Consider the following 25,389-nt stretch of genomic DNA (forward strand, 5'->3'; position numbering starts at 1 on the left):
AAAGAAATTAAATTCCTCTGACCATGATAGCTTGCTGCTTTCTATGTACTTTGGTTGATGAATATAGATTCCACAGGTCATCATTTCCCTTCCCCACATATGCTCCTTTGGAATGTGAAAAGACAAACCCCTGCTCTGATTCTCAACACAGATGTAGTTGGCATGCTGGGATTTTTGAAAATCATAATTCATCCTTTTTCTTCAGGATGATTTTCCTTACAAGTTCTGTAACATGAGGTCTTATTTCTTCAACAGAGACAGTAGAGTCCCAGGCCTTTACTACTTTCCCATTGGGGTCCACCAGATATTTCCAGAAGTTCCAGGTTGGTTCTTCTCCTGTAGAATCTACAGGGGGGGGGAAAGAGGGAAAAAAGGGGGGAATCTTAGTAAAGAAAACCACATTAGCCAATTCCTGACATTTGTTCACATCAATTTGATGACTACATTCTCAGAGGAAGAATGAAAGTAAAATTAAGAGGGAGTTCAGACTGAAAAATAGAATTAATTTTCTGGTAAACAGGGAGCTTTAACTAGACAGTTGCCCCCTGCAGACTAATGGGAACAGTTCAGACTGAGACAGACAGACAGGAGAAAGCACCATAATCAGTTCAAAGTGTGTGTGCATGTGTGTTTGTGGAGGTGCCACACAGATAAATTTGAAACAGCTGAAAATTATTAGGAGAATGGAATCTGGTAGAACAATGTGGCTGTACTAGGACTCATGGTCTGCATGTGTGTCCAGAAGCTCTCCTCCAGAAGCACCCAGTACCACCTGCTTCAGAGGAATGTTTCAAGAAATGCTTGACAATGAAATAGCAAAGGAAATCGTTCCAGGAGGTTTCCTCCTAACCCTCAGCTACTCATTTTACATGAGTTACATTCATTATCCTTTACTACTGTGCTACATGACCAACAGAATGGCCATGACTTGCAATTAGACCAGGAGCCTCACCCCACTAATTGCCCAAGTACAGATGCTACAGGCACATTAGCATCTTCCTCCGTTGATGAGATGCTAGGCAAAACGGCATCAGGAATCAGAAGGTACTCCAAAGTATCCTCAAGACACAGCCAGGCCTACACTATTGCCTGTCTTGTCATTATGCTTGTGGTGGGTTGAAAATTCCCCCAACATTAAAATTGCCAGGCCAGCCCAGTTGGAAGCAACTGAAGCTAGATTTACAAGCAAAACTATAATCTACAATGAAATGCAATGAATATGGCACACAGGAACACATCCAGACAGGGCTTGAAAGTCTCCGGGGAAGGAGACTCGACAACCTCTCTGGGCAGTCTGTTCCAGTGCTCTGGGACCCTTACAGTAAAGAAGTTCTTCATGTTGAGGTGGAACTTCCTGTGCTGTAGTTTACATACATTGCTCTTTGTCCTGTCACAGGTACAAGTGAGCAGAGCCTGTCCCTTCCTTCCTAACACCCAGCCCTCAGATATGAACCTTTTAAGTCCATCCTGCAGCAGCAGTGTCACAGGAGAATCACTTACAAGACCACAGTAAAGGAAGATTAGGAGTAGGTACTGCATACATATAGGAGAATGTTTCAAGACCCATGTTCCATGTAGATGTTTACTACATCAGCTTTTACAGGGCATTTGCTGTTGTAGCATCTTCATCCCTGGAGGTCTTTCTAGAGGGTTAGATGAAGCTGTGAGGGGCGACCCAGAGAGAAATCCTGCCTGGTGCAGGAGGATGGACTATATGGCTTCTGGCCTCTTTGAACCTGACAGTTCTACACAGGTATTTTTTATTTCCCCCCCCCCTGTGTCAGAGGGATTCTGCAGTGAGGAAAGAAGACTTTTGCAGTGAGGGAAGAAACCTGCAGGTTTGCACATTACTCACCAATTAAGTACTTGAAGGCCGGAATGGCAGCGGCTCCGCTGACTGCAACCTTGCTGAACATAGGGAAGGAGGCACCGTAGGTCTTGCGTGCAAAGCTCTCGATTTCTCTGTTGGTGTCTGGTTCTTGCTGCCCAAACTGATTGCATGGGAATGCCAGCACATTGAAGTGGTAGGGGCCCAGGTCTCTCTGTAACTGCTGTAAGGCCTTGTAGTGGCTCTCTGTGTACCCACACTCGCTGGCAACGTTGACAACCAGCGACACCTGAAGAACAAGGGATAAAGGTATGTGCTGCACGTCAGTTCTCCAGGCAGGCTGGCTGCAGATTATTTTCAAACAAATGAGGATGTCTAGAGAACACTTATGCTTGAAACTGCATCAAGTTATATTCAACATAAGAAGATTTAATATTTCTTGTATGTATTCCCATTTGGCAGCTATGAAGATAATACATAAACCACTAAGCAATATTAATTCTCATTTTACAGAGAACCTGTGTTCCTCTGCTCTGCCTTTTGGATGGTTTCTAAGCATGTTTAAGAAATTACCGTCCAGCTAAGGTGTCACAGAATCACCAAGGTTGGAAGAGACCTCAAAGATCATCACGTCCAACCTGTCACCTCAGACCCCATGACTAAACCATGGCACCAAGTGCCACGTCCAATCCCCTCTTGAACACCTCCAGGGATGGTGACTCCACCACTTCCCTGGGCAACCCAAGTTGCATGAGAGAAACTTGCAACTTGAAGTATTGCTGGTAGTTTGTTTCTCTGTAGTGAAGCATCTGCTCTTCAGCATCCTTCCTTGCCCAGAACTTAGTGTTCACACAGAACTGGATGATCCACTTATCATTGCTGGTCTAGATGTCTTGGTCTTGAAAACACAACAGAAACTGTTAGAGGGTTTGGGGCTGCTCTGTGCAGCATGAACTGTAAAATTTCCCAGTAAGTCTACATAGTGGGGACAAAATTACAGCAGCCTTTGCACAGAGGTTTGCTGCCTGAATTAGAGATTCCTGCAAGTGAACACTGGTTCCACTGTCCTTGGAAGAGTTCTTCCTGCAGCTGTTCATCTTTGATGTCGTGCTCATTGTGTTATTCGGACATTGCCACTGGGCACCTATCTGCCTGGGCAGATCCAGCAGAGAGGCAGATTCCAAACACAGGTGAACACTACAGTAAAACACAGATGAACACTACAGTAAAACAGAGGCAGAATATATGGTGGCACAGATTCTACCAAGAATTTGTTGGAGAAATTCACTGACCTAGCCCTGAGCTGTCACATACTGCACACCTTCTCAAGGCCATGAAGAACTTTCTGTTGTGGGTTTTGGTGGGTTTGGGGTTTGTTGTTGTGGGTTTTTTAGCTACTTTATCCTTAAAGAACTTCTATAATTTGTTTTTAGAATTACAGTTTTTATTGTTCTTACTCATTTTGGGGCTTGCCAGTCATTTTACATAAACTGAGTCCAACTCCCATGTTTCAGAGGATCACAGAATGTTAGTGGTTGGAAGGGACCTCCAGAGGTCATCAAGCCCAACCCCCCTGCCAGAGGAGGACCATAGAATCTAGCATAGGTTGCACAAGAACACATTCAGATGGGTCGTGAAAGCCTCCAGAGAAGGAGACTCCACAGCCTCTCTGAGGAGCCAGTTCCAGTGCTCTGGGAACCTCACAATGAAGAAGTTCCTCCTCATGTTGAAGTGAAACCGCCTGTGTTGTAGTTTATATCCATTGCCCCTTGTCTTATCACTGGGTGCAAATGAGCAGAGCCTGTCCACTTCCTCTTGACACCCAGCCCTCAGATATTTATAAACATTTATCAAATCCCCTCTCAGTCTTCTCTTCTCCACACTGAACAGCCCCAGGGCTCTCAGCCTCTCCTCATCAGGCAGTGCTCCAATCCCTTCGTCATCCTTGTAGCCCTCCGTTGGACTCTCTCAAGTAGATCCCTGTCCCTCTTGAACTGGGGAGCCCTGAACTGGATGTAATATTCCAGGTGAGATCTCACCAGGGCAGAGAAGATGGGGAGGAGAACCTCCCTGGATCTGCTGGACACACTCCTCTTAATGCACCCCAGGATCCCAACGGCCATCTTGGCCACAAGGGCACACTGCCATCCACCAGGACTCCCATTTCCTTCTCCGCAGGGCTGCTCTCCAGCAGATCACCTCCTAACCTGTACTGGTGCAGTTTATTCTTCCTTCCCAGGTACAGGACTCTGCACCTATTCTTGTTGAACCTCATTAGGTTCCTCTCTGCCCAGCTCTCAGTCTGTCCAGGTCTCACTGAATGGCTGCACAGCCTTGAGGCATCTCAGCCAAGCCTTCCAGTTTGGTATCCTTGAGAGTGGATTGAAGCTGGATGTCATAGACCCTTTAGCTACAATATGATCTTATTAATGAAAATAGCACTGTGCCCTTTATACCCATATTTCTTTTACATGTAACTACATTCTATTCCTTTCTCTAGACCAATTCTTCAGATTCATAAGGCAACATAAACGTTTCAGTACTGAAATGTTTCTACCAACCTAGCTGAAAAATCAAGTGCAGTGCAAAAGGAGCGTTATGGTCTGGAAACTGAAATTCTACACTGAATCCAGAAGGTTGCTATGGATTGCACATCATTCCTGGTCCTTCATTCTCAAATTGGAAAAAAAAAAGGAAAAAAAAAAGTTTTTAATTGGATCAGAGTAGCCAATACATTCCCCAGTGCCTGTCCAGCAGCAGGAGCAATTCACATTGGATCCTTCTCCAAGGGTTTGGAAATTTCACAGAAGCTGGATCCTGGGTTCATTATTGTGGGTGTGAGATAGCAGTGTCAGAGGGCTCAGTGCCAACAAGAAAGCCTGAACTCTGCAAGCAATAACTGATCTGATCAAATCACAGGGCAAGTAGCTGCAGGGCAAGAACAGGAAGTAAAAAATTCAGACTCCAGGTCTCATAGTCTTCCATCTGTGACCTGATCTTGCATCTTGCTCAACTCAAACATCAGATTCTAATGCTACTATTGTTCCATATCCTTATGTGTACATTTTTATACCAAATATAAACCTCTATAGGAAATAGGAATAGAGTGTATCAGAGAAATTACAACAGATGAAAAATTACTGAATGTGTACAGTGGTTTTAAGGCCAGAAAGCAATCTGGTGTATAAAAGCCCACAATCTGTGTAAGGTGTAGCATAATAAAATGAAATCCCTAGAAGGGGTAGGAATCACAGAATCACTGAATGTTAGGGGTTGGAGGGGACCTCCAAAGACCATCCAGTCCAACCCCCCTGCCAGAGCAGGATCACCTAGAGGAGATCACACAGGAACACATCCAGGTGGGTTTTGAATATCTCCAGAGAGAGAGACTCCCCAGTTCCCCTGGTCAGCCTGTTCTGTAACCCTCACAAGGAAAACATTTTTCTTCATGTTTCCATGGAACTTCCTCTGCCTCAGCTTCCACCATTGCCCCTTGTGCTGTCATTGGGTATCACCCAGCAGAGCCTGGCTCCCTCCTCTTGGCACTCACCCTGCCCATCTTTATAAGCATGAATGATGTTACCTCTCAGTCTCCTCCAAGCTAAAGAGCCCCAGCTCCCTCAGGCTCTTCTCATAAGGGAGATCTTCCATTCCCCTAATCCTTTTTGTAAAGAAAAAGCTAAGGGATGTTGTTTATAATTTCTTACATTAAATATTAACACTTGGTGTATTTTGTTCCTTCTGTAGGTACCTGGTTATGTTTACAGTGGTTTTGGAGCAGCACTGTTTCCCCTGGAAGACAGGTGATCTTATCAAGAAGTGGATGTAATCTTCCTTATGGTGTAGTGTGTCAACAGCATGCACTTCAAGTGATCCCTGTAAACTCGTGTATGAAATATGCTCTGAAGCCCTCTAGCTCACTCCCAGAGCATCACATTCACTCAGCCCTCACTGAGGAGATCACACAATCACAGAATGTTAGAGCTTGCAAGGGACCTCCAGAGATCACCAAGTCCAGCCTTGCTTCCAAAGCAGGATCACCCACGGCAGTCCACACAGGAATGCATCCAGGTGGGTTTTGAAAGTCTCCTCTCTGGGCAGCCTGCTTCAGTGCTCCATCACCCTCACTGTGAAGAAGTTTCTCCTCATGTTGAGGTGGAACCTCCTGTGTTCAAGTTTGTATCCATTGTTCCTTGTCTTATTACTGTGCACCACTGAAAAGAGCCTGGCCCCCTCCACTTGAAACCCACCCCTCAGATATTTATAGACGTTGATCAGATCCCCTCTCAGTATTCTCTTCTTCAGACTAAGCAACCCCAGGACTCTCAGTCTCTTCATAGGGGAGGTGCTCAACAGGAGTACTACCTGAAGCTTTCCATTCAGTCTCCTACCACACCCCAAGATGTGGTGTACTGTTGGGGGGTCATTTCAGAGAAGAGGTGATCATTTAATGATGCATTCCTCCTGCAGACTGTCAGCATTTCAAATGGAAATGATATGCTGGACATAAAAATAACTGTTGGGTGTTCTGCTCTTTTTAAATCATCTGCATTTACCAAGCATAGTGACAAGTGCAGTTTGGTGTGATTGAAGAGAAATTGTAACTCTGAGAGCTGAACTCACATCAAGCTCTTTTAGATGATCTTCTAGAGGCTTTTTAAAGTATAGTTTAAGACTTAACATTCTTATGATGCAGAAGTATTCAAAGCCTTTCTGTATTCATACCTATCCCAAATACAATCACAGAATTGTCAGGATTGGAAAGTACCTCAAGGATCATCTAGTTCCAAACCCCCTGCCATGGGCAGGGACATTTTCCACTAGATCAAATTGCTCAGAGCTACATCCAGCCTGGCCTTAAAAACCTCCAGGGATGAGGCTTCCACCACCTCCCTGGGCAACCTGTTCCAGTGTCTTACCACCCTCATGGGGAAGAACTTCTTCCTGATGTCTAATCTAAATCTCCCCTCCTCTAGCTTGGATCCAATGGCAGTGTAAGAATTGATTGTTGGAGATCTGGGGAAATAAGGTTCTAGAGGCATCAGATATGAAGGATGTCTTGCTAATGAAAACAACAAAGCTTGTTTAACTTTTACTTGAGTTTGAAGTTAGAAGCACTTGAAAGAATTCACTAAAAAAACCCCAAACAAACCAACCCACACAACAACCAACAAGCAAACAAACAAAACCCCACCAAAACCCAAACCCCAAAGCTTTAATTTACGAGCTGTTTAAAGCCAGTTGTTCCAGTGGTTAATCAGCACAGTGGTGAAAACTGTGACAACTCACACTCAAAACAGGGCAAACGTCCAAACCTCACACAAAGTAGGAAGAAATTACAGGCAGCATTTTTTACTTAGAATGGCAGATACATCCTACTCCTCTTCTTCCCTGTTACTGAACTCCATCAGTTAATACTGCCAACCTCCTACCAGTATAACTAACACATCATAACAACAGAATCAGAGAATGTTGGGGGTTGGAAGGGACCTCGAAAGGTCATCCTGTCCAACCCCCCTGCCAGAGCAGGATCACCTAGAGCAGATCACACAGGAAAACATCCAAGTGGGTTTTGAATATCTCCAGAGAGGGAGACTCCACAAACCCCTGGGCAGCCTGTTCCAGTGTTCTGTCTCCCTCACAGGGAAAACATTTTTTCCTCCTGTTTCCATGGAACTTCCTCTGTCTCAGCTTCCACCATTGCCCCTTGTGCTGTCATTGGGCATCACCCAGCACAGCCTGGCTCCATCCTCTTGGCACTCACCCTGCAGATCTTCATAAACATGAATGAGGTCACCCCTCAGGCTCCTCCTGTCCAAGTTAAAGAGCCCTCAGCTCTCCTCATAAAAACAAAAGTTTCAGGTTATTTTAGTATTTCATGAGTAATGTTTAAAATGATTGGTCAAAATTCTTTACCAAGTTCTCTTTCACATGTCTGGTACCAGAAGTGCTTAAATGCAGTGATTTTTCTTTTTCATTATTTTTTTTTTTGGTGGCAGTATTTTACTTTTAATAATAAAACAGCCACTCCTTATAGTTTGTGCTTTGACTTTTCACAGCCACGAGTGATTTAAACCAAGTTCAGTGTGCCGCCTGACTGACTTCATGCTCTGAGAGCACAAGCCAAGCACACCACCTAGTGTGCAGTGCAAACAATTCATCCTGGTCCTAGCTAAAATAATGTTTTAAGCCCAATCCTTACTAGCCATTGTCTGACCTCTTAATGCTTCCTTCCCTTGGCTTAGGAAACTCATGCATTCTGGTAGGGAAATCATTTAACCCACTGCAAACACAGTTCTTGGTTTACTTAGTGTTTACACCAGTGAGGCTCCTTGGGTCAAAGAGCCCTGGAGAGATTTGTGAATCTGCTAGCAGTTTCAAGTAACCTTGCTGGATCTTTTAGCAGTCAGTAGGTTCTGGAGGTTTTTAGACATGGAGACTCTAAACTGGCTCCATCTGACTGTTGGCAGAACCAGCCACGAGTGTCAGATTACACTGGCTCACCAAGATGCCACCTTCACGGAGATGAAAAGCAATACTAGTGCAGGAATGAAGCTGCAATGTTCTGTATTTATCCACAGTCAGTAACACCACATTCTCAGACTGCAGAGCTGGGATGCAAAGGGCCAGGTAAAATAATGCTTGACATTGTTACAGGGCCTAATGCTGTTCCATTATAAGAGTAGCTTTGGTTCTGGACTTGCAAAGCACTGCATTAACTGCTCAAACACTCCTCAGGACACTGTCCTCAGCTCTGCAGAAGGCAGGCAGGCAGGCACTGTTGTATCTAGGTAGGTGTAAACACAGCAGGGAACAGATTATGCTTGGGAGTTCCAGCTCCCAAATAGATACTGGGTTTGGTGAGAATGCCGCCTCTGACAGCATATCTGATGGAGAGCATAAATAACATATAAGCTTTCTTGAATTACATAGGTAGATAGATTATTCAGAAAACTCCTCTTGTTTGGATCCTGCCCTTCATTTTTAATGTAGATGGGGAAACAACATAGACTCACAGAGTGGTCCAGGCTGGAAGGGACCTCCAAAGGTCATCCAGTCTAACCCTGCTGACTGCAGGGACATCCCCAACTAGATCAGGCTGCCCAGGGCCTCGTTGAGCCTCACCTTGAGTATCTCCAGGGGTGAGGCCTCAACCACCTCTCTGGGCAAGTGTTCCATCAGTGTTCCACCACCCCCATAGTAAAGAATTTATTCTTGATAGCAAATCTAAATCTGCCCTTCTCTAGTTTGAAGACATTGGCCCTTGTCCTGTCACTGCAGGCCTTTGCAAAGAGTCTCCCTCCCTCCTTCTTGTAGCCTGGGGCTTTAGGTACTGGCAGGCTGCTATTAGGTCTCCCGAGGCTGAACACCCCCAGCTCCCTCAGCCTGTCCTCATAGCAGAAGTGCTCCAAGCCCCTGATCATTTTTGTGGCCCTCCTCTGGACCTGCTCCATCAGGTCCATGTCCTTCCTATATTGAGGGGTCCAGAGCTGCACACAGTACTCCAGGTGAGGTCTCACCAGAGCAGAGTTAAAGTGGCAGAATCACCTCTCTGGATCCTCTGACAGTGCATTATGGTAGCCTGGCCAGATCATAGGAGGATGGCCTTCTTCTGCAACACAGTCAAGCAGGCAGCTTTCAGATCTGCTTCTCTTGTGGTACACTTCTTCTCAGTTGGAATAGTCCTGCCTTTCTCTGCTTTCAGGTACAAATAATACCATACTTGATTTTGTAGCATGTATGTCAAATTTTTAGCAGCTGGCAATCTAATCCCTTGTGCTCCCCTAAAAAGGCAGCACCCCCTCACTTACTTTAGATATTTTAATTAAAGTGAAGGAGATGTCTGTGCACATTTATTTCAGAAGAAAAAAAAAAATCAGGCTGTTGCCCAGCTGTTGCTTTTTTTTGTTTCCATGTTGGTTATTTCAGTATTGTTAGCACATTTCTTATGTACTCTGTCCAGAGGTACTTGTGACTTATATCAATATACACTTCAATGGGAGTGGAATTCATAGCAGTCTTTTTTTCTTACTGAGAAGAATTGCTTCAGTGATCTGAGTACACAGTAATATATTAATGATGAGTTATTGATGGAAGATTCTGCAAGTCATGACCTGCATGGCTCCTTTGTTTTTACAGCTAGCAAAGGTTTTTTTAATATATGTGTGTGTATATATATATATATAATCATAGAATTGTTAGGGTTGGAAGGGCCCTCAAGGATCACCCAGTTCCAACCCTTCTGCCTTGGGCAGGGACACTTCACATTAGATCAGGTTGCTCACAGCCACATCCAGCCTGGCCTTAGACTCCAGGATGAGGCCTCAACCACCTCCCTGGGCAACCTCTTCCAGTGTCTCACCACTCTCATGGCAAAGAATTTCTTCCTAACATCCAATCTGAATCTACCCATTCCTAGTTTTGCTCCATTCCCCCCAGTCCTATCACTCCCTGACACCCTAAAAAGTCCCTCCCCAGCTCTCTTGTAGCCCCCTTCAGATACTGGAAGGCCACAATAAAGTCTTCTCTGAGCCGTCTCTTCTCCAAACTGAACAGCCCCAACTCTCTCAGTCTGTCCTCATAGGAGAGGTGCTCCATCACCTCTGGAAGCTTGTGGATCTTTTCAATTCCCAATTCATTTCTTGACTACCAATTAAGTTAGCTGAGTGACTGAATTGAAGAAGAGATCTTCTCTACATGTGCCAGAATGTTGAAGGTTGTGAACAGCTGGTTTAGCAATTAGCAGGCTGTTGTTCCAGGGGCTAACTAGGACCTCACTTTCTTCAAAGCACCAGGAACACACATAGTGCTTACATGTGAGTTGCTTTCTTTTAATAGCTTTAAAATGTCATGATAAATCTACATCTTAACATTGCTGGCCTAACTGAAGATGTAAGCAGATTTATTTTAAGAAACAAATGGAAGTTTTAATTAACCTTTGTCCACCTTGATACTGAGGTCTGACAATGCAACAACAGGAATTTTATGCTTTATTGCCGTAACTGTATTTCAAATTGTGCCCATGCATTACCAAACAGCAGCTAGCTGAGCATCCCCAGGCTCTCTGAATGCAATCCTTTTGCTCCATACAGAAGCTACTCATCACTTTTTTGTATGGCCTGGCAGAGATCGAGTAGTGCCAGTCACCAATGGTGTCACCTTCCCCAGGGTATGGCTCTAGAGTTTCCCTTACAAAACCAGGCACACCTCAACGATGGACCTGGTGTCAGAGCACCACTGGAGGCAGAGACACAGAGCCCTAACCTGGTGTGTTCCTGAGATTCCAGATCAGGCTCTGCAGCTTGCTCTGGAGAGGATGAACACCCAGGGTTCTCTGTAGGATGTCCGTAAGGAATTCCTCTGAGTGCCCTGAGGTAGAGAAGCTGCAAGTGACGTTTGCTTATTCAGACAGATTTGCAGATGACCTGCAAACAAAGCATGCCCCAGTAGCTGGATTTATTGACAGAGCCTTGGGAAAGAGCTCCTAAGAAAAGCAAATATTGCTTCACATGAAATAGGACCCATGGGTTTTCCAGTATAGGTAGTTGAGTGTGCAGTGCACCAGTTCTGCTCTGACTGGATTGTGAATGGAGGAGGAGGAGGACTCTGACCAAGTAAGATTCAGACTTCTCATTTTGTCCAGCTCTACCAATCTCCCTTTCTACTGAGCAAATATACATCTCCTCCTATGGGCCTCTGCCTTCCTGCCACTGTTTTCATGACTTGCTGCTCAGACCAGTAAGCTCAGACACCTCAGCCAGGCACCTGACAAGGGGGAAAACAAACGTGGAAACACAGAGCTGGAGACTAAGGGTGAAAGCTGGAAGGTGATGCCTGCCTTTCTGAGCATCTAATGGACTGCCTGGCTGCATCATGGAAGATGTGTCCCTTGGGTGCCAAGGGTGGCTGTGGTGGGCTGTATGTGGATGTCAGTTTCTCTCATTTGTGAATGTGGCTATGAGATCTTACAGTATTATTCCCCCTGTCTACTAAGTTAGCTTTTCACTCTTCCAAGAAAACTGGTGAGGGACTTTTTAGGGTGTCAGGGAGTGACAGGACTAGGGGGAATGTGAAAAAAAATAGAAATGGGTAGATTCAGATTGGATGTTAGGAAGAAGTTCTTCCCCATGAAGGTGGTGAGACACTGGAACACATTGCCCAGGGAGGTGGTAGAAGCCTGATCCCTGGAGGCTTTTGCAGCCAGGCTGGATGTGGCTGTGAGCAACCTGCTGTAGTGTGAGGTGTCCCTGCCCAAGGCAGGGGGATTGGAACTGGGTGATCCTTGAGGTCCCTTCCAACCCTAACAATTCTATGATTCTCTATGTGCTGATCATCCTTCCTAGAGGGTCAAACCACTAAAAAAATGTAAACTAAAATCAGGTATCATTCAAGGAAACTGTTCTTAAAACAGGAAGGAGAGTTCTGCCTGGAACTCATCTCTGTAGTATGTAAATAACATTTAAAAGACATCCTGTGTGCAAGTGTGTATCTACCTGCCCTTCTTCCTACTACTGTCACACTCAAAAGCAACTAGCATGATGTTGCTACAACCTCACTACTACTAGGGCGTTAAAAATTACGTCTCGCTTTTTCTTTGCTAATTATGGTGAAATCTGTTAATTCTATTGGCTAGTGACTAAATCCTTTTTTCTTAAGGTAGAACGTCAAAGAAGATTGAGATTTAAGCAATTTACCAAACCTCATGCAGTTAAAAAGCAGAAATAAGCTTCAAAAGCAAGTTATATAAAGCTAGAAAACTTCCTGAGCTTCACATTTCCTCGGCACAGCCCGGGGCAGTTTTTGGCGCTAAATGGAAGCAGCCAGGCATCGATCGCCTGCCTGCCACGTCTGCAGGCTGAAGCCTGCACAGAGGCGGACACAGAGACAGGGGTTAGACTGAAAACGTTTTATTGAGCCTACGAAGTCCTCCGAAGCGCTATCAAAGGAAGCATGCAGGCAACCCTCCGGAGCAGTTAATGAAGAGGAGTACCCCCAGGTCTACCTTGCGAGTGTGCGATCTGCACCCCCGCTTGGTTTTGGCAGACATGCAGAAGTGGCTGGTTAGTGAGCCCGGGCGAGAGCCGCCGGGCTCCGTGCAGACTTACCGAGCCCCTGTATTTCTCCAGGGAGACAAGCTTGCCCCTGATGTTTACAACTTTGAACGTGTAAAAATCGGGCTCCTTTTGCTGCGTAGCGGAAAACGCTAAGAGCAGCAGCGCTGCGATGGCAAGGAGCATGGCTAGAGGGATAAGGAGAACTCTGGGGAGAGCGGAGGAAGGCTTGTGCTCCACACTGCCCTCCGGATCCAGCATGCTGCACGGCCCTGCCGCAGGGGCGCTCGGCACGGCAGGGAAGCGCTGCCGCAAAGAAAGCGCTGCTGCAAACGACGCTTTTGCAACAGTCTGGCGCCTGCGGGCCCTCGGCAGCTCTGTGGCGAGCAGAGCTCGGGGGAGGCCGTGTCCGTGGAGACTTCGGAGCCTCCGAACCAGAGTATTCAACGGTGGTAGCGTTAGCTGGCTCAAGAATGGTAGCAACCTATGCCGATTTGGAGATTGCTGGAACTGCGACCTAGGAAAGGAAGGGATGGGGTCACTGTGATTTTTGATGCATTTGCAAGTGCCTTTTTTTAGTGTGCTAACTATAGCATCTGCTAACTGTTGTGTAATGCCAAAGGATAGGCACCAGTGGCTTGGTTGCTAGTGGTTACTGATGCAAATGTTCTGAACGAGAGTCACGGCACACAGCAAAACCTGAGTTACAAAGCTGCCGTGAGCAGTACCACGAGAAATGGAGCACTGTTAGCCAGGCGATTAGGGCGTTTGCCTCTTCATGCACCTGGCCACACCACTGCTCTTCACAGTGTGATCTGGGAGCAACCCCATTAACAAAGAGTTTTTAAGGCAAGAAAGAGGCATTGAGCATCAGGAACTGAATTTGCTACTAAGGCTTTCAGATAGCCAAAGCACTGCTTTAGTGTACCAATGCCACTCTTGGGCTGTCTGCAAGGGAAAAAAAAGAGCCATTTGTACAATGTGTTACTAAGCCTGCTGGAAGAAAATCATCTGTATACATAAAAGAACAACAGGAGAATGCATTTGATGGTCATCAATTTCTTCTTGGACCAAGAAACCGGTCTTCCTCCATGATTCTGATAATTCTGGGCAAAGGAAAGCAAACTGTAGTGATTTGCAGAAAACAATTAAAGTTGTAGATCCAAGGCATATAGGAAATCTATCTTTTGAAGAGTAAGTGGCATTTTGGAATCTCACCTTGGGATTTTTAGTTTAGTTTTGGGTTTTTTAAACTGAATTTTGGTATGTCTTTGACATTTGCTTAGGTCATTCAAACTGTGGTGGGTTGAAATTTACTCCTCCCAGCATTAACTTTGCCAGACCAGCCCAGTTGGAAGCAAATGGAAGCTGTATTTACAGGCAAAACTACAATCTACAATGAAATGCAATGAATATGTACAAAAAGATGCAGTATTTAAAATGCTGAATGTGAATAAACTAAAATTCAAATTAATAAACTAAGAAGCTTTAGAATTTCTTCAGACACAGCTGGAGATAGAAATTACAGCTTTAATATAGCATATACATTTAAATAAAGGGTACTAACCTAGTAAATCTTGAAAATACATTTTAAAAAATCCTATTGTTAAAATAATTCTTTATTTTTTGTTTGGGCCAGAAAAATTAAACCTACAATACACATGTTACAGGAGTTGGAGTATGGGACTGTAAATGAGGCAATATCCTGCAACATTGGACAAGCAATGTTTTGCTCTGAATGGGACTCTATAAAATCTGCTTCCCACAGCTCTAGGATGATTGTCTCTGATTTCTAGGTGAAATGCAATGGCTAGCAGAATTACATTTTCTCCTACAAACAGCTCAGAATCTGAACATTTTAGATCACTGGCACTGAACTGGGGATTCCTGAAATAATGGCCAGCTGGCAGTAGAATTCAGCTTCCTCTTTTACTGCCGTGTTTCTATATTGCTCCCTGAAATAAAATGTTCTTGAACATTGGCAAAGAAGAAAGAATTGTTCTTGAATATATACAGAGAGACTATGTCAAAGACTCTTGGCTTTAAACTGGTTCAGGTTTTCAGAGCCAAACTGCACTAACATTTCATATTAAAGTCTATGCATCTATTTGAGCTCTGATACATTCTAATAACTTCCAGCTTACAGGAAAAATGCCAGTCAGGTTTGCAAACAGGTGTGTCTCCTCCCTGGCATGTCTGAATGTTGATCTAGGAGGATGGTATCCAATATTAACAAAAATAATTGGCCTACTAAACCCAATAAAATTCTTTGTCAAATAGTACTGGGCTGAAGCCATTCACCCAGCTAACCTGACCTGTCCCCCACGCAGCGTTGCCGTAGCTGTCCCTGCTGAGCTGATCTGTGAACAGAAGCAGCCCATGTCCCTAAGGGTGAGAGCTCTCCGCTGCATCCCATCTGCAGTGCTCTGGGCTACCCAGTCCTGAGCTTGTGAAAGGTGAACCACAAAGCAGCAGATTAGGTCCAGGGATCACCCTGGTTTCACAATGCACAGATGCACTGTTCAGAAGTGCATCTTGCCCACCTCAACATGAGGAGGAACTTCTTTGAGGGTCACAGAGCACTGGAACAGGCTGCCCAGAGGGGTTGTGGAGTCTCCTTCTCTGGAGACTTTCAAGACCCATCTGGATGCATTCCTCTGTGACCTGTGCTGGATTCTATGGTCCTGCTCTGGCAGGGGAATTGGACTCGGAGATCTCTGGAGGTCCCTTCCAACCCCTAACATCCTGTGATCCTGTAATTTCTAGAAGCCAGTATTACAGATTTTACAGCCTTTGTTTACTTACATAGAGACTCGCAGAGTTACTGTTTCCAGCGCCACTATTCACGTGGGTTTAAACACTTTCCTTTGAACCCCTTTAGCGGTTCAAACCCCTCTTTTACACGTCTTGTTTTTCTAGAAAGGCCTCCTTAGCCTGGGCTAGGAAATACCAACAACATGCCATCTCATTGCCACCTAGGGGTAGTGCTGTACTGGATGACAGGAAGGGTTTGCACTTGCCAGATTCTTTGGGTCGCCCTCCAGCACTGGCCAGAGCCAGGTGGGCCGGCTCTGGGGAGCGGTAGACACAGCGGCCGAGGTGCTGTCCCCAGTTGCCGCCGCGGCCAGCTCCACAGCCAAGGTCAGGGAGCCAGGAGCCATTTGCCCCCGGCGCCCCTGTTCCCCAGAGGCTGCTTTGTGTGGAGCTCGTCCGCCTTTCTCCGCCGATCGGCAGCGCCGGGAGCCGGGGAGGGGCTGTGGGAAGCCCTCAGCAGGGGGGGGAGCAAGGCCCATGCTGCGGCGGGGGGAAACCGATGCAGGCGGGCTCTAGCCCTGATCCACAGTACCTGGGGCCTCGCGAGCGTGGAGAAAGACATGGAATGTAAAGTGAGGGGGAAATGGCAAAAATTAAGGTAGCTGTTGAAGGGGATAAAGGAAAAAAACCGGCGCCGTTCATTCCCACATCCCTGTTGCCAACTGTGGCACGGGAGAAAGGAGGCCCTGACCAGCGGGGGAGATGGCAAGGAGAGGGGGGGAGATGGCAAGAAGAGGGGGATCTCGGGCACAGAAAGAACCCCCCCAGCAGACCCGGGGGGATCCGGGCTCGTCCGCGGGCCCGCTGCCGCCCCGCGCCCGCCCGGCAGCGCCGCCCGCCCTCGCGGCTCTCCCGCCCTCCCTCGCCCCACAATGCATCGCGCGGCACGGCTGACATGGCGGCCGGGCCAGACTGAGCCGCTGGCGTCGGGGCCTCCAGCAGCTGGAGCCGGGCATGGCGGGGGCGCAGCGCTGGCACCCCTAGCGCCGCAGCCAGGTACCGGGCCCCAGGGGCCGGGGGGCCCCGCCCAGCCGCGCGGGGCCTCCCCTGAGGGTTGTGGGGGTGGCTGGGCGCGCTCTGCGCTCTCCCCGTGCGGGGCGGGGGGAGGCGGCCTTGGGGGGCCCTGTCCGCGCCGGCGCCCCCCGCCACCGCCCGCGGCGCCCCGGCTCCGCCCCGGTCCGCGCCCCGCCTCGACGGGCCGTCGCGGCCTGCCGAACCCTCCACCGGCCGGGGTGTCGGCACCGAGGCTGCCCGGCACACCCGACCCGGGGCACCGGCCACAGCCCGAGGGGTGGCGGAGGGGTGGGGGGCGGCCCCAAGGTCAGTGGCGAGCAGGGTCCGGCCCAACGGCCGCGTCTGGGCGAGCGGGCGGCCCGAGGGCAGTGCCCGGCTGCGCGGCCGCCGGTGTCTGCCAGGCGTGAGCTGCGTGCGTGCAGCTTGTTGTTCTCGCTCCCGCTGGAATTACATACTGTGAGGGAGAGACCATTGCAGATGGCGAGGCCCCCCGGGGAAATGCCCCGCTGTCCCGGGCCCTCCTTAGCCCGCTCCACTGTTCTTTGCCGAAACGAGAGGTTCTGCTTTCTGTGGGTTCTGATCTGCCTGAAATGACACAGAGGCATCCTTTTGCCTATGGGTTTGTGCTCTTTTGTTGGCTTATCTTGTACACAAATAGAGCCGAACGACTTCCCTTCCCTGCCCTTGCACTATGTTGCAATTTGCCAGTTGGCTGGATGTGTCACATTACCTGAGGCCCTCTTGCATTTGAGGTTGTTTCTGGGTATGTCAAAGGAGGACAAGCTCATAATGCACAGACAAACAATGCAATCAGGTTTAGGCTAAGGTAGAGATTAGTATATTTTAAAGAGAGCTGCCTTTAAGTATGGAACTAATCATTTCTTTATATTCATGCCACCTCCATGTCATTTGGCTTCCTGAGCACCGTGCCCTGGATTTGAGAGACGGTGCATTTGCTTGAAAATAGGGGGGATGTGTTGGTTCTGGGTTTGTTCCGTTTGTGCTTTTTGGGTAGGCTGAACTTAGACTCTAATGCTTATTTCCGTGACAAGAAAAGTAAATGAGCCATGGCAGTATGACTTCATTAGAGTATCTGGCAGAAGGTGCTGTATGAAGAGTGAGAGGTCTCCTTTACAAGCATCAGCTTTGCAGTGAGCTTTTTTTAACCTTTTTTTTTTTCTTTCAGTGAAAATACCTTCATAAAATTAACGCTGAGGTAAATTACCAAAATTAACACACCCAGAGGATCAGAAAGTTCCCTCTGTGTGCTGTTCTTGCACAAAAGACAGCTTGACTTTTCTTTCACACTCATCTGGCAGAGGAAAAGAAGCTGCCATATGCTGTGGAGACCTGCACACGGTGCTGGGTATTTACCTGGCTCTTCTGGAATTGCTGCCATGGGGAGAAAAAGGGAGCAGGATTTCCTGTGTCCTACTTGAAAGCAATTTATCCCTGAGGAGCAGCTCTTAAATGTCTGGTGCATCTGCTTGTCACAGTAATTGTTTTGGGTTGTATATTCATCCTGATACCATAAGGCAGGTCAAAATGTTGCCCAGTTCAGACTGTGTCCTGTTTTCCAGGCAAAATGCTGGCTTTTGAAATGTTACAAAGCATTTTTACTAAATGAACCTTATTTTGGTTCCTGTCTCAATGAAATGATGTCATACTGGTGCTGAGAGCTCACAGAGAGAGGGAGCCTGCAATGTGCTGCGTGGATTAACTTGCAGAGTGGAAGCAGTCCAGGGGAAATCATTCCTGATGCTGTTGGCACATTAAGATTGTTGTAGAACGGTTGATAAATTGTTTAATTGCACATAAATAATAGATCTGTAACTCTTGGAACTAGAGTTACCTAAATTTAGACACCATCCATAGGAATCTATTTTTGACTGTTTTTACCATGTGCCTACCTGTGTGTGCTCAAACTGTGTCCTTAGTTCCATACATGTGTGTCTTTGGTTCTCTACATGTGTGTCCATGGTTCCATACATGTGTGTGCTCAAATTATGTCCCTGGTTCCATACATGTGTGTGTGTGCCCATGCTGTGTCCCTGGGTCCATACATGTGTGTATGTGCCCATGCTGTGTCCCTGGTTCCATACATTTCTATTGAGGCATGAAATACTATTTCCAGCTAGAAGTAACTTGTATATTTTGGGGTTTGGTGTCAGAAAAGCTTGGTTTGGGAGTCTGAAACGGCTCTGTGCTCTGAACTATCGTGGCTCAGGCTGTGTGCCAGCTCTCTGGCTGTATTCTGGACAGCTTCTCTGAAGTCATGGTTTGTGGTGTGCTTCTTCCAGCTGGGAGAGTGCTGACTCTGGTGCAGCAGGCGTAGTGATATTGGTAGAAGATGCACCTGCTGTAGCTGTAGTTTGTCACTAGTTTGTGACTGGCATTAAGTAGTTCAAAGGCTGTCCCTCCCTCAGGGATCAGAGTTTGGCAGAGGGGATCACTCCTGCCTAGATACAACATCTAAATACTTCTGTGCCACAAAGTGCTGTGTTCTTACCTGGTGAAGTGCCCTGTATAAGCAGAAGTTTAAGAGAAGGTGGACAAATGGAGTTTAAATGTGTAACTGCTATGGAAGCCAGTTTCACGAGCAGCCCAGGCCTCTAGAAGCTGGTTTAGCCTCTGAAAGGCTGGAAACCTGTGTAGTTTGTTTCTAGCCTGCTCTCCTGTGTTGGTACAAAAGTTGTGTTTAAAGTTGGAGCTACCTTGGGTCAGTGTCCTTGTTCCAGCAGGTATCTTAAGGCATACAGCAACATTTGAGGCAGCTGGGACCCCTCTTGTGGCTGCAGTGTTTGCTTAGGTTGATTGTGCAATGTTTAAAGGACTATTGCAGTAAACACAGGGATCAGAACCAAAACCTGTTAACGCATGGGGAGTCTGTGTGTGAAATAGAGGGCTAGGGGAAGCCGCTGTGGCTTAGTTGCACAGGTGGTGTGGCTGGAGAGAGGCTGGCTTTCCCAGCTGGGAACAGCAGGCAGCAGCAGCGTTAGAAAGCAGCAGTTCCTGGCTCTTGGTTATGTGCCTCTGTGACTCTCGGTGAGTCATAGCGTGTTGTGGAAAAGACAGTGGGTGTCAGTGCAGAGAGTAACCTGCAACTGACACATCTTGCATGGACCTCTTGTCCAGCATGCTCTGCTCATTCCATGGTTTAATTAAGATACCTGCTCTACATATGTTACTAAGTTTTGTATCAAGCAAGACACTTTCCTGGTACTTTGATTACTAAGTGGTACTTTTGTGATTCAGATCCAGTCCTGTTACAGTTCTCTCTTTATATGTGTGTATACACACACACAGAGAGATGCCTTTTTATCTAGATCCTTAGAAGCTTTCAGGCCTCCACAGTGAGAATATCTTAGAGCTTGTTAGAGAGCTGCATATCTTACAGAATCATAGAATTGTTAGGGTTGGAAGGGACCTCAAGGATCACCTAGCTCCAACCCCCTAGCCATGGGCAGGGACACCTCACACTACAGCAGGTTCCTCACAGCCACATCCAGCTTGGCCTTCAAAACCTCCAGGGATGAGGCTTTCACCACCTCCCTGGGCAACCTCTTCCAGTGTCTCACCACCCTCATGGGGAAGAACTTCTTCCTAACATTCAATCTGAATCTACCCATTCCTAGTTTTGCCCCATTTCCCCCAGTCCTATCACTCCCTGACACCCTAAAAAGTCCCTCCCCAGCTTTCTTGTAGCCCCCTTCAGATACTGGAAGGCCACAATTAGGTCTCCTCAAAGCCTTCTCTTCTCCAGACTGAACAGCCCCAACTCCCTGAGTCTGTCCTCACAGGAGAGGAGCTCCAGCCCTCTGATCATCCTCATGGCCCTTCTCTGGACATGTTCCAGCACACCCAGATCCTTCTTATCGTAGGGGCCCTAAGGCCAGAGTGCTTGTTTTGTTTCATCTCTGTTTTGTGTGTCAAATTCTGTATGCTTCCTTCTAGGTAGATTTTGGTAGTATTGCACTTAGTAGCCCAGTCTCTGCAGGCTGTAGGAACAGGAAGAGTGGGAGCGCTGTAGAGCGCTTGTGTTTGTTACTAAGAACACTGATAGGTTTATTGCTGGTGGAACCTGAGGTGCTTTAGTGGTCAGTAATCTCTGCTAGTTTGAGGTTTAAGTAGTTTGGAAAAACATCAGGGATTGATAATAGTGCTAAGTTATGTCTAGTTCATCATAAAACAAACATAAACGTGTGATAACTTTAAACCATTGGCACAGAGAGATTTCTAGAAGTTCTGATACAGGAATGGGCCTAAGCTTGGAAAAGAGCCATGTCTCCCGTGCAGCAGGCCTGTCTGGTCACACTACCTGTGCTCCAGTCGAAGCAGAGTGCCACAAACCTTGTCTTTTCTTCGTGTCTGTGGCTGTAACCTTTGTTTGCTGAATTTTATTTTTGTTGAGGAAGTTCAGCTGGGCTATACTGGTAAGCAGGCAGGGGGTGGGACTGAGGTTAATCCCCCTACTTACAGCTGGAAGGCTGGCTGGGCAGATTGGAGCTTAAGGAGCAATCATAATGGGACAGATAAAAGCAGGGCTCAGATAAAATACAGGTGCCTCTATCTTAAAGACAGTGATAATAATTCTGTTTGTAGCACTGTGTTTATATTAAATGTGGTACTCTGGGGAGAGTAAACTCTTCTCTTGCCCTTTAGTTGCTCTTGAACACTCTTCCCTTTACTTATGGACATTTCATCCAATTGGGACCAAATGTTAGGATATATTTGAAGTTTCTGTGTGTTTTCTGGAAAGAGGAAGGCACAGAATCACACCATCATGTATGGTCCTACAGCTGCAGCTTGTCTTCTCCACTTGCCCAATGGGCTGTGCCTGGGAGTGACAGAGGAGTGCAGAATGAATGTGTAGGAAACCAGGTATGTGCAGTTCTGCTGCTAACTAAATGATTATTAAGAAATGAAAGCTTTAAAGAAGGGCAACTCAGAATGCAAGAGCTCACAGCTCAGCTTGGCATTTACCTTTTGAAGAGTCCCTGTTACAGCGAAGTCTGCTACAAAAAGTATGCCTTTGAAGGAGTTAAATGCAGCTCAAAGACTGGAGAGGAGGGTGTGGAATGGCAAATGGGGAGAAATATCTTTTTGAGAGTGTTTTTTTGTTTGGTTGGGCTTTTTTAATCCTATTTGGAAGCAAGCCTTACCCTGCAATTTTGCAATTCAAATGCAAAATTTTCTAATGCTAGCCTGAGAGAAGGAGGAAACAAAAGAAGCTGGCAGAAATGAAAGTGAAACAATCCTGTTGCTTCCTTTCCTGAGCCTAAAACGAATTCTGCAGGCGTGGAAAATGAAGCTGATTTGAAACATTTTTAGTTTGGTTGTTGTAAGTATGTATAGGCTTAGTAGTTTTCTAGCGTTTGAGGCCGAATGGTATCTCGTCTGACCTTAAGATGTTGTGTTTCAGCCAGATTATTTTTCTACGAAGAGCCAAGAGCTGAGCTAAATTTGCGAAGTAGCCGGCACTGTGCATTCAGAAAGCAGAGCAAATTGAGTCCCCTCCAACACCAGGAGATTGACTACATGAAATATGCTGAAATTATTCCAACAGGTTAATCATAGCCCATTTTGCAAACACTGGTGGAAAACTCTGGTGGCGTTGCCAAGCTGCCTGGGAAGAAAGTAATTTTTGATTCCAGCTCTGGCAGTTTGGTGTGAGCCTGAGCTAGTGAATCAGATGTGCCATCCAGGTCTCAGAAAGATGCCACCTCAGCACTGATTCACTCTGCTCCAGAGTTTTGTTCTCATGTTGCTCTTTTCAGAAGCTCTCCTTTCCTTCCTCCCATTTCCCTCTCCTGCACAGATGGCCAGTGTCTCACAGAGGAGGCCTCCAGAGGATCTTCTGGAGACTGTCTTGGGTTTAATAGTGCTCTCCCTTTATATTTCATGGCCAGCTTCGTTATTTGATTTACTTTGAAGTTCTTTGTGAGGTGGTGCTGTAGTTACTATTATGTTACAGATAGAGTATTGTTTGATAAGTCATTTTGGTAGGAAAGCAACACTCCATCCTGCAGTACAACCTTAGGATTGCACTTGCATTTTCAGGCTCTTGCAGTTTCACCGTGGAAATGAAACTGAAATTTGTCAGCAGAATTTTTGTAGATTTTTGTTTGGTTTGTTTGTTTGCAAAATATGAATGTTAACTTGATGCTTAGACAAAGTGGAGCAAAATGAGACCCTACTTTTCCTGCACTGCCGGAGTTTCATGATAGCTTTAAGCTGGAAGCGGTGCCAAGAGAAGTTGTCCCCACCCTACTAGTTGTTTGTTATTACCAGCTCCTGCTGCTCCTCCTCCCTGTGCCAGTTTTAAATTAAGCTGGATTGGTTTTCCAGTTTGGCTCACTGCATGAGGGAAGGAGCAGCCTGAGCAGTGGGAGTGAGTAGCCTGGGTTGGATAAGGAGCGCTCTTGCTTCTGTCAGGTTGGTGCTGACCTAAGCTGCTCTTCAGTCACCCTGCAAGCGTGGCCTGGGTGTGCTCCAGGCCAGAGCTGAAGGGTGACGTTGATGTCAGAAATGAACCAGAAATTAAAGTGGAGTGTGGGTGGGGGGTTGGGTTATTGTGTTTTTGGGTTTTTTTACCCTCTTCAGGTTGAGCTATTCGGTCTTAAGGAATAGTTTAGAATTTGACAAACCCAACTCTCTTGCCTCTTTTGATTGCATAAAAATCAGCAGTAGAGCACAGTTTAAAAATAGCAATGTCTTGTGCATAGTTGTAACATCTCAGGAGGCCGTGGGGCACTGCTTCATGCTGGTGGGCATGGACTGGAGTCCTTTAGCCAAGCTATGGGACCCCTGGGCTCTGCTAACCACACTGAGACTTGGTCATCAGTGCTGCAGGTGGGCAGTAATCCTTGCCTGCTGAGTTAGGGAGAATTGCTGTAGGAGGGCTGACTGTAATCTTGTGGTAGTTTTAGGCTATGCCTTTAAAATTTTTCACAGATCTTGAGCAGAAAAGTAGCAAAATGTAAATAAATCACTATTGGGTGTAATAAAAGAAAATAAAGATATCTAGAGATATAAAAAATAAAGATCTTCTACCTGAGCTGGTCTGGCAAAGTTAATGCTGGAGGGAGGAAATTTCAACCCACCACAAATCTGAAGGGAAATACTGCTTCATCTTTGGGAGTTTTGACTTTTGGTCTAGCAGTAAGAGCCAGGTGTTGTCAGTGTTTAATAAAAAAAATCATTGTAATATTAACTAAGTGTACTTGGGAGCTAAAGTACCTTAGCTTTTGGAAGGAATTTAGGAATAGAGATACTATTTCTCTTTTTGAAGTTTTATGTTTTACTGAAGACTGTGATGCTAACATTAACCTCAGGAAAATTCCTCTGGCTTTTGATTTTCATTTTTGAAAGATAATAGATAATTTCAATTATGGCAACTGTGGCTTAAGAGAACCATTTTAGGTATGTTCTGAAGTGTTTTCTGCTGTGTGTTTCTTTAAAGTGAGAGAGAGAGAAAGAGAAAGAGAGAGTAACTGTGTTAACTAATCTGAAAAAAAGAAACATTACTGTCCTTCATGCTGATAATACTCACAAATAGTTTTCATTTTAAGCAGACATTTTAATATGATCCTAAGTGCAAAAGTACATTGTGATACTTCTGACTTTCCTGTTATTCCTTTTCTTGACTAAATGATAAGCTACTGAGTTTGATGGGTTCTCTAAACTCCAGAAATTTCCATGGACAGTGCTTTTACCTCCCAAGTATATAGCTGGGCAGGAAAGAGAGAAACTCTGAGCTCCATCTCTTGCTGTAGTTTTAGAAAATTATTTCTCTTCTGTGTCCAATACTTCATTCTTATATTTTTATTGCTATCTCAAGGTTATTAAAAAAAATATTTAAAACCCTAGTTCTTACTGCAAATTTCCCCTTTGTTTTCTGTAGCAGTAAGAGTGATTCTGGGTTGGGGTAATCCCAAGCACTGATACAGGCTGGGCAGCAACTGGCTTGAGAGCAGCCCTGAAGAAAAGGACTTGGGGGTTCTGGGGCATGAGAAGCTCAACATGAGCCAGCAGTGTGCACTTGCAGCCCAGAAAGCCAACCAGATCTTGGGCTGCATGAAGAGAAGCATAGCTAGCAGGTCGAGGGAGACGATTGTTCCCCTCTACTCCACTCTGGAGTACTGTGTCCAGTTCTGGAGCCCCTGTTACAGGAAGGGTCTGGAGGTGCTGGAATATGTCCAGAGAAGGGCCATGAGGATGATCAGAGGGCTGGAGCTCCTCTCCTGTGAGGACAGACTGAGGGAGTTGGGGCTGTTCAGTCTGGAGAAGAGAAGGCTTTGAGGAGACCTAATTGTGGCCTTCCAGTATCTGAAGGGGGCTACAAGAAAGCTGGGGAGGGACTTTTTAGGGTGTGAGGGAGTGATAGGACTGGGGGGAATGGGGCAAAACTAGGAATGGGTAGATTCAGATTGGATGTTAGGAAGAAGTTCTTCCCCATGAGGGTGGTGAGACACTGGAACAGGTTGCCCAGGGAGGTGGTGGAAGCTTCATCCCTGGAGGTTTTGAAGGCCAAGCTAGATGTGGCTGTGAGGAACCTGATGTAGTGTGAGGTGTCCCTGCCCATGGCTAGGTGGTTGGAGCTAGGTGATCCTTGAGGTCCCTTCCAACCCTGACAGTTCTATGATTCTGTGATTCCTTAAGGACAGGCCCACTGATGCATGC

General features: G+C 46.3%; 2 protein-coding genes across 2 annotated transcripts in view; one reads left to right on the top strand and one right to left on the bottom strand.

The window, feature by feature from the left end:
• Positions 1-13,195, bottom strand: GPX7 (glutathione peroxidase 7). Its single transcript, XM_009908045.2, has 3 exons — positions 12,934-13,195; positions 1,856-2,117; positions 1-345 (listed from the first exon to the last, which is right to left on the bottom strand). The coding sequence occupies exons 1-3, from the start codon at positions 13,138-13,140 to the stop codon at positions 182-184; spliced, it is 633 nt and encodes a 210-aa protein (XP_009906347.1). The 5' UTR covers positions 13,141-13,195; the 3' UTR covers positions 1-181.
• A 3,384-nt stretch (positions 13,196-16,579) lies between these two features.
• TUT4 (terminal uridylyl transferase 4) overlaps positions 16,580-25,389 on the top strand; it is a 48,697-nt gene continuing 39,887 nt past the window's right edge. Inside the window, exon 1 of the mRNA XM_054164954.1 lies at positions 16,580-16,689. The gene's annotated coding sequence lies outside the window, so the exon portion shown is untranslated. The remainder of the gene's footprint in view (positions 16,690-25,389) is intronic.

This window comes from Dryobates pubescens, chromosome 11 (genome assembly GCF_014839835.1).
Source record: "Dryobates pubescens isolate bDryPub1 chromosome 11, bDryPub1.pri, whole genome shotgun sequence".
In the NCBI taxonomy this organism is placed as follows: domain Eukaryota; kingdom Metazoa; phylum Chordata; class Aves; order Piciformes; family Picidae; genus Dryobates; species Dryobates pubescens.